Source organism: Phalacrocorax aristotelis, chromosome 21 (assembly GCF_949628215.1).
Source record: "Phalacrocorax aristotelis chromosome 21, bGulAri2.1, whole genome shotgun sequence".
Lineage (NCBI taxonomy): Eukaryota > Metazoa > Chordata > Aves > Suliformes > Phalacrocoracidae > Phalacrocorax > Phalacrocorax aristotelis.
This window is the reverse complement of record NC_134296.1, coordinates 806,512-820,876: the sequence shown is the minus strand read 5'-3', so window position 1 is coordinate 820,876 and position 14,365 is coordinate 806,512. Positions and strand designations below refer to the sequence as shown.

The following is a 14,365-nucleotide window of genomic DNA, read 5'->3' as shown; positions in this document are numbered from 1 at the left end:
GCGTGAGGCTGAGAGAGCGGGGACTGTTCAGCCTGTTGAAGGCTCAGGGGGATCTCATCAACGTGCATGAACAGGAACTCCTGGTATGGAAGCAGAGGGAGCCACGCACTCTGCAGTGGTGCCCACCGACAGGCCAAGAGGCAATGGGCACAAATGAAAACACACGAAATCCCACCCGAACACAAGAAAACATACTTTCTGGTTTGTTTTGGGTTTTTTATTCTTTACTCTGAGGGTGGGTCAAACACTGGCACAGGCTGCCCAGAGAGGTTGTGGAGTCTCCATCCTTGGAGACAGTCAAAACCCAACTGGACATGGGCCTGGGACGTGGGCTCTGGGTGGCCCTGCTTGAGCAGGGGGCATGCACTGGGTGACCTCCAGAAGTCCCTTCCCAACTGAACCCTCTGTGAAATTATGTACAGCTACACACCAAAACGCCCCTGCTTCACTACAGACTCCGTCACCCACCCTCCGAATATAGTGCTGGACGGTACAAATCCTGTCACCAGGTGTGACGTCTACATGGCTCAGAGAGTGCTTCATGGCTGTAAACCGCCGTCTTATTTACCTGCGGGAAGATTAATACTGTGACATGCTGGACAAGTATTTGCTGTATTGAAAAAGACACCAAAGCTCCCCAACATGCCCCCAACCCCTTCCCCAGACCCAAAATCCAGGCCCAGAAAAGAGCATTGTTTTCCATTGCTCGGTGCCAGCCAGCGTTACGCATATTTGTTCATTCAGAGTCTCAGAAAGGCATTCCCGCCCGGCACGGATGGCATCTGCCAGAGCCCAGCGTTGGTAACTAACGTTACCCCGAAAGGCGGGTTCGTCCGCCTGGCGTGCAGAACACCAAACTCCACACAGGGCGGAGTCGTTTTATTTGATGAATTTTTGTGCAAAGATGGGTGCTAGGTGGTAACCCACAAAGCTGCACCCCACCCCGAGGAACTGCAAGGCATTTGTACAGTTAAATGTGTCAGTCACAGCTAATATTCACACGCCTCAACTAATAATTGGTTCATTGCTTTCTCGCCTCGATGTAAAGGTACAGCTCGCTTTTAATTCACCGCGCGTGCTCAGGGAGTAAGGGGCTTGCTTACTAGAGACAGGGGGCGGTTGCCGGCGTATGGGCCTGATTTTTACTGCTATATCGAGGGTAGCTCCCGTACAGGGCACTTTGCTTTAGTTCTTGTCAGCATCCCAATCAGTTGTTCTCCTTGACTATACACTTTATCGCCCCGTTCTCAGCGGCTTCTGCGCCGGGACGTTTGCTTCCATCAGTGTCTCAGCTCTCCTCAAGGCTAGAGTCGTAGAACAAGGGCTTCCCTGTCTCTCAGTTCCCGACTCCGGCCGCCAAAGTCTGTGTGCCGGGCTCACGGAGTTCACTCTTAGGGCTTACGGAAAATTCCCCAAATTCCGTCTTCTTCAGGATACCGCTAACGGCGCAGTCGAAGCAAGAGCGTTACTTAGGAAGGAAAGGGCTCATTTCCGAGGGCAGCGCCGTCGCCCCCCTTCCCTGGGCTGAGCCCCTCCCCAGAGCCGCGGCGCCCGCTGCGGCGCGCCCGCTTCCGGGCGGGGTCCTTCCGCGCAGCGGGCCGCCGAGTCCCGCCCGCCGGGTCCCGCCCGAGCGCGCCGGCGCGGGTCAGGCGAACGCCACCGGCAGCCCTAGCGGGGCCCTGCCGGGCGCTCCGCCCTTCCGGCGCGGGCGGCGGCCGAGGTCGGTGCTGCGCGCGGCGCGGCGCGGCGCGGCGGGGAGGGGCCCGGCCCGGCCCGGCCGGAGCGGCGGCGCCGGAGCCCTGGGGCGGCGCGGGGGCTCCGGCGCGGGGGCTCCGGCTCGGCCGCTCCGCGCCCTGCGCTGCGCTGCGCTGCGGTGGGCCCGGGTCGGGCAGTGCGGCCGAGCCCGCCTGGGTCGGGCCGGGCGCCGGGGGACCCCTGGTCAGCGGCGAGCTGGGGTTCGCCTCGGGCTCATCGGGGGTTTTCCTTCGCTCCGTCGGGAGGGCTCGGGCAGGCCGGGAAGGAGGGCGGGAACGTGCCCGCGGTCCGGGCAGGCGGAGGAAGATCCGTCTCCGAGCAGGCACGTGCTGCTGCGGCGTTGCCCGAAATGCTCCCGGGCTGGAAACCCTCCGAGCTGGCCCTGACCCACCCGGCTGGCATCTGCTCGAGGGCAGGAAGGCTCTGCAGAGGGACCTGGACAGGCTGGATCGACGGGCCGAGGCCAACTGGACGAGGTTTAACAAGGGCAAGTGCCCGGTCCTGCCCTTGGGTCACACCAACCCCAGGCAAGGCTCCAGGCTTGGGGCAGAGCGGCTGGAACGTGCCCGGCGGAGAAGGCGCTTGAGGTGCTGGAGCGTGTCCAGAGAAGGGCAACGGAGCTGGGGAAGGGTCTGGAGAGCAAGCGTGCTGGGGAGTGGCTGAGGGAGCTGGGGGGGCTTAGCCTGGAGAAGAGGAGGCTGAGGAAGAGAGACCTTATCGCTCTGTGCAGCTGCCCAAAAGGGGGCTGTAGTGAGGGGGGGTAGCCCTCTTTCCCAGGTTACAAGCGATAGGACGAGAGGAAATGGCCTCAAGTTGTGCCAGGGGAGGTTTCGATTGGATAATAGGAGAAACGTCTTTACCGCAAGAGCGGTCAGGCATTGGAAGAGGCTGCCCAGAGAGGTGGGGGAGTCGCCATCCCTGGGGTATTTAAAAGACCTGTAGATGCGGTGCTTGGGGACGTGGTTTAAGTGGTGGCCTTGGCAGTGCTCGGTTAACGGTTGGACTTGATGATCTTAAAGCTCCTTTTGAACCTGAACTTATGTTTTATTGGTGCTTTTTAAAGGTCATGCCATGAAAGGGCGCACTAAGAAAACCTGATGCCCTGAGCACGTTACTTCTGGAGAAACGCTTGGCCTCTGCAGCTTTGTGTGGGACACTGAAAGGCAGTTGTGTGAGTATGAGCTAACTTCAGCACAGCTGTGCTTTTTTTAGGTGTGACAACCCTTATTCCCATGTTGAGTGTTAGGGTGTGGGTGCGAGCTCCCCAGCTGCTCCTCTCTTGCCCTGCCATCCCCCGTGACGTACAAAGGTTAGTTCCCCATGGTCCGTGGTGGGTCTTGGCATGTATTATCTGAGTATAAACCTGAAGACGGTCAGTTTAGCTCTAGAATTACTCTGAGACCTGGGAACAAAGTACTTGTTGCTTCTCTGTCTGCAAGGAGGCTGCAGCTGTATTTCCACGTGTCTCCCTTGAAGGCCACTGTCCTGAATGTGGGCGCAGCACTGCCCTGTTGTTCTTTGGGTTGATGAACACGGCAACTAGCAGCATCAGGCGGAGGCAGAGGTTACCAGACGTAGCCCCCAGTAATTGCATTGCAGTTCCAGGAGGCAGAAAGCGTCAATAACTGCTTATGTCTGGAGGGGGGAAAAGCTGGCAGTCGTGTTTAGTGCCCGCAAGGCAGCTGGAGGCACTATTGCTTACGATTGTTGTTGCCGTGCGGAAAAGACGTGGCTTAAAGTGCTGCATCGAGAAAGTAATGCTTACGGGTAGCAGAGGTAAACAATAGAGGAAGGGGAGATAGATATACGCGCGTATGAGAATTGCCTTCCTAGTGCAGCTGCTGGTGGTGGCAGCTTTGGCCCTTGCCGGTAAGTTTCGTTAAATGTTAGAGTTGTTACTTTTGAGACTTGTGGGGATTTGAGCGTTTGTCTGGGCGCTAAGGTAATAGCCGCTGATCTAGAGTGAATTGGTGCCTTACTACTTGCACATGTTTACCTTGGCATTGAGCTTGGTACTTTTAGAGCAGAAAATAGAGGGGAGGAGGGAAGTGTAGTAGCGTAGGCGTGCGCGTGCGTATGTACAGGCGTGTGTACTGCAGGTCGTGTCCGTGCGTGGTTCGCACATCCCGAGTGGTTGATGGGTTGGGAAGCATGTGATGCCCTGCAGGCTTTGTAAGGGTTAACTAAGGCATTTTCCTTGCTCTGGTTTGATGCTGCGCTTATCTGATGAAGGACTAAAATAATGCCCCGCTTAGGGACGCAGTCTGTTGGAGTCTTTGAGGGCAGGCAGTGTTTCCTGGGGCAGACAGCAGTGGATCTCGTGGGATGGCTGCACCGAATGGAGATGGACGAAGTTCTGGCATTCCTCAAACCCTGACAGCGCGAATGTGGTGGAATAAGTGCCGGCGCAGGTCCTGATCCTCGTCTTCTGTCGACCCTCAGCACGTCCAGGTAAAGGTAACAGGGTAGTTGTTGAGACAGCGCCTTTGAGTCAGTGATTGTGATGATTGCGGGCTTAGGAACCAGGTGCTGTTGGATACCAACGGCAAAAACTATTTTGGTGTGTTACTGAGGAAAAAAAACATAATGCAGCGGGCAAAGGTTTACGGTTCCTCTTCTCAAGAAGTTGTCGAATTTGGGAACGTCGTGCTTTTTCAGTTGCTTGACTGGTGATGTTGTCTGTATTCTTCACGAATTTTGCACAGTCTTCTCTAAATATGTCCTAGCTGCAGGCTTTACTGGAATTTGTAGGTAGTCACGTTTGGAGTTTACGAATGCTTCTTGGTGTATGTTGAGGTGAAAGATGCGTACGGCCAGAGGATGAGTAAAGGTTTGGATTTTATAGGTACTGGTACGGACAGAAATAATATTAGTGAGTATTAAAGTAATTGTGTAATGACGACATGACCTGTACGTTCACGTAATACCTATAGTTTTTGTGTGTAGTGTGTTTACACTTCAGTACTACACAAAAGAAAGGTTGTAGTCGGGTCTTATGTTCCTCACGTCTGCTTTTTTTTTTTTGCCTCCGTATCACTCACAAATTATACCAGTCTGAGCACTGTATTTATTTGGTGGGTACTTTCCCGCTGAGAAGCAGCACTTAGTCTCAATCTTATTGTTCACCACAGCTATCTCCAGGGTAGCTGAAATTTCTCAGCATCTGTTCTGCCTGTTATATTTCTTCTCGAGTAAACTGTGGTGAAAAACAGTACCCGAAAGGCTCCAGTGCTTCCAGACAAGTGCTTGGTTGCTCGCGTAATGTGTTTCTAGTCCCATCTCAAGTAATGCCTTAACGGTGTTATCTTATTTATTTGTAGCGTCCCATTTTGGGAAGAAAGTGTGTTGGATTTCAAACCCTTGGGCAGGACAGGAGGAGGTGGCCTTCTCGGGTCAGTGATGAGTGTTGGCATGTATTATCTGATGTAAAGGTGATGTCTGTCACCACTTTAGCTCTAGAATTACTCTGAGACCTGGGAAACTCCAGTTTCCTTAGACTGTGACCGTGGCGCTTTTTCAACCTGGAATCAAATGCCTGTCACGTTCTAAGGCAGCGTAAGGAGAAGGGGGCGCGATTTGAGCTTCCTTCCGTTTACGCGCTAGGGAGGTATAGTTGTTAGTTTAATACTTGGATGTTACTAGGAGGTGCTCTCACGTTAACTGATCGCAGCTCTGGGTACTCAAAGCTGAACAGTGTTGGCAAATGCTGATGTAGAGGTTTGGTGGTAAATGTAACCCGCCTGTCTTAATGAGCATGCATATTCTTAATTCACAAACACGGTTTAGTCCCACCTACGCATCCAGAATGTTTGAAGGGTCATGTCACATCTTCCTTTGATCACAGTCAACAGTCACGTGTTCAGACTTGTTTTTTGAGGGGGGAAAAAAAAGGTAGATAATATATTTGTGTGTTGGGCTTGTAGGTTCCATTTTGCATTTTTGTAAGACTTGAATTTTAGCTGGCGACTGTAAGATTCCAGCTGACTGTAGGGACGGAAAGTTAAAGTTGTTAGCGTTTTTCAGGGTTGGCCCGAGAATATTCCTTCATTTCAGCTGTTTCTTCTATTATGCTCTTTATAATAAATTCTCAACTACTGTTTTTACAGGTGACATGAGCTAGGAGAAAAAACATAAAGCCAGCTGGGGCCCAAGACCAGCACTGTTGTGTTCATAAGACATTGTGTCCCAGGAGCGAACTGGCTCACGTCAGTGCTACCTCAGAAATCTTTGTATTCGCTACTCAGACCTCGATTTTTCCTCACTGTGCAGTTTGCGTCTATTCTCGTAGAATGTCCTGAGCTGGAAGAGACCCACAAGGACCGTCAAGTCCAGCTCCCGTCCCTGCACAGGACAAGCCCAAATTCACACCGTGCCTCTGAGGGCGTTGTTCAAGTGCTGCTTGAATATCGCCAGGCTTGGTGCCGTGGCGGCCTCCCTGGGGAGCCTGTTCCGGGGCTCCACCACCCTCTGGGGGAAGAACCAGTTCTTCTCCTTAACTATACACTTTATTGCCCAGTTCTCTGCGGCTTCTGAGGTGGGATGTTTGCTTTGATCAGTCTCTTAGCTCTCCTCAAGGAAATAGTGGTAAAACAAGTGCTTCTCTATCTCTCAGTTCCCGACTCTGGCCATCAAATTCTGTTTTGCCAAGCTCACGTAGTTCGTTCTTGTGGCTCAGCGGAGAATTCCAAAACGACCATTTTCTTCAGGATATCACTACATTGATGTTACGGAGTTTTGTTCCTGATTTCGGTGACACTGCGGCAGCCGGGCAGATGGCAGGCCCGGGTTGTGGGTCGAGCAGCAAGCCTTGGGCCAGCTCTTCGGGGCTCCCAGGCTTCGGAGCTCCTCCCTCACTGTCCCGGTAGTGGGGCCGCAGGAGCGGAGGGAACAATTTGGCCTAGCACCTTCCCGGCACCCAGGCTGTTGCCAAGTTTCTGTCGAACGGGTGTCGAGAGCCTGTGTGACTGGCCTGTCGGAAACCCCGTTCCTCAGCCCGTGCGCGTCCCCGTTCTAGATCTCGCTGCTCTCTGTTGGGGGTCCTTCTGTGTCACATTGGTTACTGTCGACGGGGAAGTTTTGAGCGTTTCGCCCCTCGTTATTCTGTTCTGCCCTTGCCAATTTGAGCTCCCTGACCCGTGTTCCCTTCTGACGGACCACCGCCTCTGGGCTTCCCAGAAAGGCTGTCTGGTTCCGCAGCCCTTGGGGTGCTGCCATCGTGGGCTCCACCATCTAATGCTAAGGCTAGGCTCTTCGCTCCCACAGGCGCTGCCTTTTGCAACCCTTTGTTTCTCCGTCCTGCAGTTGCTGTCATGGACATGGCATCCTGGGGTATAGCGCCTTCTCCATCAAGGATGTCCCAGTCAGCCACGTTCTCTGTTGACTCGGAAAGCCCATCTGGAGCATTCCAGGGGCAGGAACCGCTCCCACAGGAGCCCCCTTCCAGAGCTGGATGAGGGAAGCCCGTCCCTACCCAGAGGATCACGCCCAATGCCGCCCTGACCCGTGAGTGTGAGAGCTGCCCAGCCTGCCGCAAGCCCCTCAGGCACCCTTTGCTGCCAGGGCCCTCCTGTCATCAACGGCACTGGCAGCTCTGCTGCCTGGACGGCCCGCTGCGCTGGCGGGTCCATGGGCCCAGGCAAGCCTGGGGCTGCCCAGGGGGAAGTGGGCGCCTTGTGCTCCCCTGCTAAAGCGGCTGGCATGGCTGTGTAGCTGGAGCCCCGCACTGCCCCAGCACGGCTTGGCCCTGCACCGGCGTGGGGCTCCCAGCGGGCAGTGAGGTGGGACTTGGCGGGGCCGTGCTCCATACAGCCTGTGACCCCGTGCTGCCAGGCTGGGAGCCTGGTACGGGCCGTGCTGCCCAGAGCCCTCAGCGCAGCCTGTGCCCCTCTGCTCCTGGGCCCTCCAGGCCACTGCAAGACAAGGAAGGAGCATGCTCACGCTGCCATTTCAAATGAGGGAAGCGGAGGCAGAACCAGCAGGGGCAAGAAAACAAACAGTCCTTGCTAACCAGATGTACCGCTGGGCGCCTGACAGCACATTCCGGTCTACTGGCCCTTTTTCTTCTTGGCCCACAAAAGGGTTCCGAGAGGAGAACCGCTGCTGGAAGCGGCTGTCTCGTGGGGCAAGAGCAAAGCCCCCTTTCCAGCACCCTTTCTGGTTTCCCGGGGGTGCCCAGGAGAGATGGAACCCTGCCCGGCAGGCCAGGCCAGGCAGCCGCCTGGCACGGGAGCGTGGCAGGGTTCAGCGCGCCCACAGGCACGGGCTCCCAGCGCCTGGGACGGCAGCAGCCGCTCTGCCCCTCCCGGCTCAGCCCTGGGGAGCCCCAGTGTGACGTCAGAGCCACCACTGTGAGCTCAGAGCTGGCCACCCGCACAGCCCTGTGGCGCGTGGGGCAGGAGCCCACAGATGTGTGTGGCTGTTGCCCGGGCAGGTGCGCTCCTGCTGAGAGGCGGCAGGCACGTGGCTGCTACTGGAGCTGGTTTTGCCTGGGCAGGCCACGCTTGCTGGGGCTGAGGGGGAAGAGCTGAGCGGGGAGCCTGCCTTGGCCCAGAGATGGCGAGGAGAAAGGCCCCCCAGGGAAGACACCAAGGGGCCTCCAAAGGCTCCGTTGGGATTAATGCCAGACAAGAGCTGGCAGGGGAGGCAGCGGGGCCGAGCTGCTGCCAGGCCAGCGGGTACGAAGTGGGCTGCTCCTGCCTGGGGCGTCAGGTTCGGGCGGAGTAGCAGGGCCGTGGCCCAATGTAGTCAGTGGCGTCAGAAGCCAGTGTGCAGCAGGGGCCTTTGGGGAGGGGGTAGCCTTGTGCTGCAGGGGTCAGAGCCCACCCTGATTTGCAGGGAGATTTTGCTGCACATCAGGCCAGCCCCTGGGACCTGACACTGCCCCCCCCTTGGGATGCTGAGGCGGGGTCCTGCCTGGCTGTGGTGGGGCAGCTGTGCGGGGAGGAGAGGGGTCGGGAGAACGCCAGTGACCAGGGAGGAGGGGTGTGGCCCATGGTGGGGGACGGCCCACGGTGGGGGACAGCAGCCTGTGCCCTCTCCCCAGACGGCCACCGAGAGCTGTCTGCGAAGGGGCAGTTGGTGCCAGGGAGCAGGGAGTGACGGGCTCAGAATAGGGCTGTCCTGCCGGGTGGGCTGGGGCAGCCCGTCCTCTGACAAGGGCCTCTGCTCAGGCTGCTCCTGCCCGCCTCGGCTCCCGTGGCGTGGCGATGGTGGGCAACCAGCATTTGTCTTTTTCCTCCCACAGGAACCTGTGCGTGGAGGTGGAGCTGGTGACGGTCCCTTCCACCTCGGCTCCCTGCTCTGCCACGCAAGGGCCTGCCAAGTGGCGCAACAAGGCCACAGGAATTGCAAGTAAGCTCAGCACTGCTGCTTGCTGTGAAGTCCCCTGGGGTGAACTTGGAGAGCTGCGCTGTGCCAGAGCTCTGGCCAAATGTCACGAGAGGCAGGAGAAGTGCAGGCTGCCCCAGGGAGGGAGGGAGTGCGTAGGACTGGGTGCCCGCCTTCCCGCAGGGAGCTCAAACACGTGTGGCTGGGCATCCTAGAGAAGAGACCTCAAGAGACAGGCCTAACTTTTCTCTGGCTTTTTTGCCCAGGGGCGGTCCTCAGCCTGGCTTGGCATCCGGCAGGTGCCCTTGTCTCCCTGTGGAGACATCTGCTGAGCACACGCATCTTTGCCAGGTACGTACTACCTGTTTCTGCTGTGGTGGGGGGCGGGGGGAGAAGGGGAATGTCCCTTCCCCCAAGCAAGGGGGAGAGCAGAGGGTGTTCCCCACCCAGCAGCCCGGGGCTCCCGCTCGTGCGCCAAAGTTTGTGCGGTGCCCGTTCTCGGGGAGAGCCAAGAGCAAAGCCCCTTGGCAGCCCCACTCCCAGGCGTTTGCCGGAGCCCCAGAACCCTCCCGGAGATGTAGTAGGACAAACCGCCGTGTAGCCAGAAGCTCAGGAGCACAGCCAAGCCTCCGCAGGGCAAGGGTCTTCCCCAGCTCTGGCAAGAGACCACACAGGTCTGGAAGGAAAGCCAGACAAGGCCCCTGCGCTTCCCAGCTGTGTGGAGAAACACCCCTAAGAGCAATCTGTGTGACTGCAAGTGAGAACAGGCCTGCTCTCTCAGCCAAAGAGAGAGAGCAAGGTCCACACCAGAAGGACTACTGAAAAGCAGTCCTCATTTGCTCAACCTCTCTACTTCCCTGCATGATTTTCATTCCCTTTCGGAAGGTGCTCCTGGAGCCCTTCGTTTGGGGAAGATCTGCCTGCAGCGTTGAATGGTGTGGAAAGGCGTGCAAAGCAATGGCTTTAGGGCCTGAGGAGGGAAATCCACGGGTGAGGGGGTTTGCCCAAGACTTGCAGTACTGACACCCAAAGGACTCTCTTCTAGGCAAAAGATGGGCCCGCAGAGCAAGAGGTTCCTGAAAGTCTTCTTCCTGTGGCTCCCAGTGGCTCTGGGTGAGTTTTCATGAGCAAACACAGCCTGGCTGTGCTGGATGCCAGCTTTCCTTTTGGGCCAGTATGTGTGAAACGCCCGTGGTGCGGGTGCGTCCTGAGGAGGTCCTTGACTGGCACTGGCGTTTGGACTACCGGTAAGACTGGTAGCCTCCCAGCCGTGCTGCTGCTCTGGCCACTGGGCCAAATGGCTTGCTTAGTCTGCAAGTCTGTGAGAGAAGGGCGTAGCTCTTTCCAAGCCTGAGCTGGGGATTCCCAGACGGGAGGGGCCGTGCAGGGGGACCCATGGAGAGGTACCTCTCCTAGCCCATGCAGCCCAGCCTCGGTGCTCACCGAAGCAGTGAGGGGAAATGGGGAGTAGCTCTGGGGCACCGAGCACACCTGAAGGCCACGGCTACGCAGTCCCCTCAAGCCTGGGCTGATGGCTCCCGGTCAGAGGCGCGTCCTCTCTCTGCACCCCACGTTCCCCACCTCCTCAGCTCACCTGCTGCCCAGCCCCAGGGCACCAGGCAGGCGACAACGCAGCTGCAGGGGGATGGCTAGCAACTCCGCTAAAATAACCGTCTCTCGGTGATGGGAATTGCAGCTGGTGCTTACTGCGCGACCTCGCTGCCGGTGTGGACAACGCAGGCAAAGGGACTGATAGAGGTCAGTGACTCGTTGCTGGCAGTGGCTGGAGGAATCACAGGCTGTGCTGCTGCCACGCAGGCTGACCCAAAGAAGCGGCTTGTGCCTTCCTAGGGAAGCCTCTCCTGGGAAGCCGCGGCAACTCTGGTAGCAGATGCTCTAATGGAGCATTTTTCCCTCCCAGGAGCTGACACGTGTGTCGTCGGCAAACCTGAAGATGCTGTGGTAAGAGAGGTTTCCTGAGCTGGAACTGGTTCTGTGCAGAAGCGTCAGCCGACCTCGTGCTACCTGCACTCACTTTCCTAACAGCCAGGGCTCCCGTACTTCCCTCCTGCCTTTGCCTTTTGCTCAGCCTGGTGCGGAAGGGAAGCACTGGCAAAGCAGGGAAAGCACACGTGTCTCTCTCTCCTCTTGCTGAGCTCAGACGCTCCCCAGAGGCGATGGGCCGCTCTCTGACCAGATCGGCTTTCCTGTCGTGCAGGAACTTGCCCGTTTTGGCGGCGGAGGAAACCCAAAAGACACGCTTTCTGCTGGAGGAGGTGGCTCGGCTGAGGGCACAGATCCGCAGTTTGAAGGTGATCCTGCATTTTGGGGAGGGAGGCTTGGCTGGGCAGAACCCCTGAGAACATTTTCTTCAGGGTTCTTGGTGGGGTCAGACTGCTGACTGCAGCAACCCAGCCTTTGCCCCAGCAGCTTGCTGGGTGAGCTTCTGCACTGCACAGGCCCCTCTCCAGCCCCAGCAAAATGAGGCTGCTTCAGGCAGCAGAGGACTCCTGAGAGCCTTTCCTAGGTGCGCTGGTGCCTCTGGCTCCTCTGAGCAGGCTCCTGAGGCGGTGGTGGGACCCAGGCACACGTACAGTGCCAGCCATGGCTTACAGGGCCTGAGCCTCTCCCCCTCCTGACTTGGAGAGCACAGAGGGTGTGGACGGTGGTGTGGGGACCCACATCAGCACACCTTGGGGTCATGGCCATGGCCATGGCCACAGATAATCTTCCTAGTCCTCACGGCTCACGCCAGCAGCAGAGTGTCTTGCAGCTCTGTGGACAAGGCTTGCCTTGCCTTGCCTTCCTGACACTGACCCTTTGCCTCTGCGGGCACTAGGAGCCACGCTGCACTGCCTGCTGATGCGGTCCTTTTCTGTGTTGATTTCTGGCATTCCCAGGAAGCTCAGGAATTGAACCAGGCAGCGTCCAAGAAGGCTTTGGATGCCTACGTCGAGATGTCTGACTGGGCCCTGGAAAGCTCTGGTATGGACACAAGCAGCCCAGTCCTTGCCCTGCGCTTGCCTGTAGCACTCCCCAAAGGAGCCCGTGCTCCAGGCGCCGCTCTCCAGAATGGGGCAGCTTAAATCCTTCACGGGGTCCAAGAGCAAGGCTGTGGCAGAGTGGGTCGCTCAGACTCCCTCCCAGTCAAGCCCTTGGTCTCCGCACAGGTGCCCCTGGCGCTGCCCCCGCACGTCTTCCTGTGCTGATGGAGGGGCTCTGCTCCTCTGCGCTGCATTTGCAAAGGGAATGGCTGGGCCGTCCTTTGCTGCTCATGCTCCAAGCCCTCAGCTTTGGTCTGCTGTCATGCTCGTGGGCGCCTGCAGGCTCCCAGAGCCCTCAGACCTTCTCCTCGTGGTGCTGTGAGAGAAGCACTCACCAGAGATGGGGCTGCCGTCATTGCTCTGTGCAGCTGGGCACCCCCCCGCCCCCAGCGTGGTGATGAGGACAGGACTGACAGACGTGGAGCTGGACGGCGGCGTCACAAATACTGCCTGAGCACCAGCTCCCTTCTAGTCTGCGGCCTCTAGCAGTCATCTGCTCTCCCTTCCTTACAGGTGCCACCATTGACAGGCAGAGAACTTCCGAGACCTACGACTGCCAAGAGAATTGGGGCTGCAGGGTTTTATGGTTCTTCCGCGCTGCCAAGCCTCCTGAGACTATTTTGCAGGTATCGTAGCAGAAATCTTCAGGGAAGGTGTCCTTCCTTCCTGAGAAGTTGGGGACTGACCTCAGGGGCTCTCCCCTCAGGCCAGTGGTACTGGTCAAGCCCACCGTGCTGCTCAGGTTCCGGACACCAAAGCTCTCACACAGGGCTGGGCTTGCTAGAGATCCGTGGTTCCCCTGGCGAGGTGAACAGAGGTGAACTGCTGCATCTTGCCCACAGTCCTCTGCCACAGCTGGGTGAAAGCCTTCCTCCCTGGCGACCCTGGTTCCACACTCACCCCTAACTGTGCCTTTTTGTGGGCGGAAGGTGGCGGGTGCCCTGCAGAGCCGCTGGGCAGGGACGTGTTTCTGCGCGGGCCTGACTACGATGCTTTCGTAACCACTCTTCTCCTCTGCTCCCTAATACTGAGACCCCCTTTGTCAGGCAGGGCAGGGGGCCTCCTACTTCTGTCCAGTTCCTCACAGGCGCCTCATTTTCAAGCTGAAATAGGCCCCACAGACATGCTGGCGCCTATGCTTCGAGCTACATGGGCAGTGGTGTTGGCCCCAGTGCTCTCTCACACTTCACTGCTGTCGCGTTCTGGTTGCAGGCGGATGTTTCCCCAGGAAACTGCTGGCCTTTCCAAGGGCATCAGGGCCAGGTGGTCATCAGGTTGCCAGCACGAGTCCATCTGACTGCCGTCACTGTGCAGCACATCTCCAAAGACGTGTCTCCATCTGGGACCGTCATCAGCGCCCCCAGAGACGTCGTTGTCTTTGTAAGTCTCTGCTGGGCGCTTCTGGCGGGCATCTGACCCTGGGGCAAAGCCAGGACAGGGCCCTGCTTGCTTTTGTGCATCTTCTGGGGTTTGTGTCCTGATCTCTCGCGAGCACTGCAGTGCCCTCGCGGGACGCTTCAGGGGCTCGAGAGGTTTCATCCCTCTTAAGGTTTGTTCTGGCCAAGCACCTCTGGGTTCTTGACCAAATCTCAAAGCGGAGACTGAGCTCCACCATACCCGGTGCTAGGCTGCTGCTCGAGCCCCAGGAGAGGGTGGGTGGATAACAGGGCTGAGCCAGCGCGTACCTTGCCTCTCTGTCGGGATGAGTCTGAGCGGCTCTCCTTGTGCTTTGCCCCTGAGGGAGTGGATGCGGACGGAGAAGAGGAAACTCTCCTTGGGACGTTCACGTACAACGTGGCAAAAGAGGCTATTCAGACCTTCCCTCTGAAGGTACGCTCCACGCACGGGGACGAGATGCCAGGGAGCACAGCAGGTTTGCCTGCAAGTCCATGGAGGAAGGGCACGCATGCTTTCTTTTCTCCCTGGGCAGAGGGGCCCGGGCCACCGTCATGAGAGAGAGACCTGCGGGCTTGGGAGGGCTGAGTAGCACGCAGTGGTGGTAGCAAGAGGGTAGCAAGGGCAGGGTCAGGCCCGTAGGAGCACGAGTCCCGAGAGATCCCTGGCTGCGCCCGGTGCCTTCAGCAGAGGCAGCTGCACGTGCGCCCACTCCATGCAAGCAGCGTCTTTGTGCCGTGGAGAAACAGGGCGGCCTGGTGGCGAGAGGCGTCGGGCAGCACCGTCGCTCCATGCTGCGGCCTGCTGGCAGGCTGGACAGTGTCCTCTCCTCCCACCATAGCACG

At 57.9% G+C, this 14,365-nt stretch overlaps 1 protein-coding gene, 2 long non-coding RNA genes and 2 other non-coding genes across 6 annotated transcripts in view; 4 read left to right on the top strand and 1 right to left on the bottom strand.

The window, feature by feature from the left end:
* The window catches only part of LOC142067377 (voltage-dependent L-type calcium channel subunit alpha-1S-like), a 49,963-nt gene that overhangs the window by 33,504 nt on the left and 2,094 nt on the right, over positions 1 to 14,365 (top strand). Inside the window, exons 25-34 of the mRNA XM_075115953.1 lie at positions 8,999 to 9,105; positions 9,348 to 9,432; positions 10,127 to 10,194; positions 10,778 to 10,839; positions 11,003 to 11,043; positions 11,300 to 11,393; positions 11,982 to 12,066; positions 12,639 to 12,751; positions 13,338 to 13,505; positions 13,866 to 13,955. Of these exons, the coding sequence (XP_074972054.1) occupies positions 8,999 to 9,105; positions 9,348 to 9,432; positions 10,127 to 10,194; positions 10,778 to 10,839; positions 11,003 to 11,043; positions 11,300 to 11,393; positions 11,982 to 12,066; positions 12,639 to 12,751; positions 13,338 to 13,505; positions 13,866 to 13,955 (913 nt within the window). The remainder of the gene's footprint in view (positions 1 to 8,998; positions 9,106 to 9,347; positions 9,433 to 10,126; positions 10,195 to 10,777; positions 10,840 to 11,002; positions 11,044 to 11,299; positions 11,394 to 11,981; positions 12,067 to 12,638; positions 12,752 to 13,337; positions 13,506 to 13,865; positions 13,956 to 14,365) is intronic.
* LOC142067360 (uncharacterized) lies at positions 196 to 1,796 on the bottom strand. The gene is made up of 2 exons (XR_012664003.1): positions 1,104 to 1,796; positions 196 to 568 (listed from the first exon to the last, which is right to left on the bottom strand). It is a non-coding gene; the product is annotated as an uncharacterized LOC142067360 (long non-coding RNA).
* LOC142067359 (uncharacterized) lies at positions 1,799 to 6,681 on the top strand. Of its 2 annotated transcripts, XR_012664002.1 has the most exons (4): positions 1,801 to 2,282; positions 2,819 to 2,926; positions 4,011 to 4,206; positions 5,076 to 6,681. It is a non-coding gene; the product is annotated as an uncharacterized LOC142067359 (long non-coding RNA). The 2 variants fall into 2 exon arrangements; XR_012664001.1 differs by having other exon boundaries at positions 1,799 to 2,282; positions 4,011 to 6,681.
* On the top strand, positions 3,078 to 3,160 carry LOC142067432 (small nucleolar RNA SNORD45). Its single transcript, XR_012664044.1, has one exon. It is a non-coding gene; the product is annotated as a small nucleolar RNA SNORD45 (small nucleolar RNA).
* On the top strand, positions 5,147 to 5,231 carry LOC142067414 (small nucleolar RNA SNORD45). Its single transcript, XR_012664027.1, has one exon. It is a non-coding gene; the product is annotated as a small nucleolar RNA SNORD45 (small nucleolar RNA).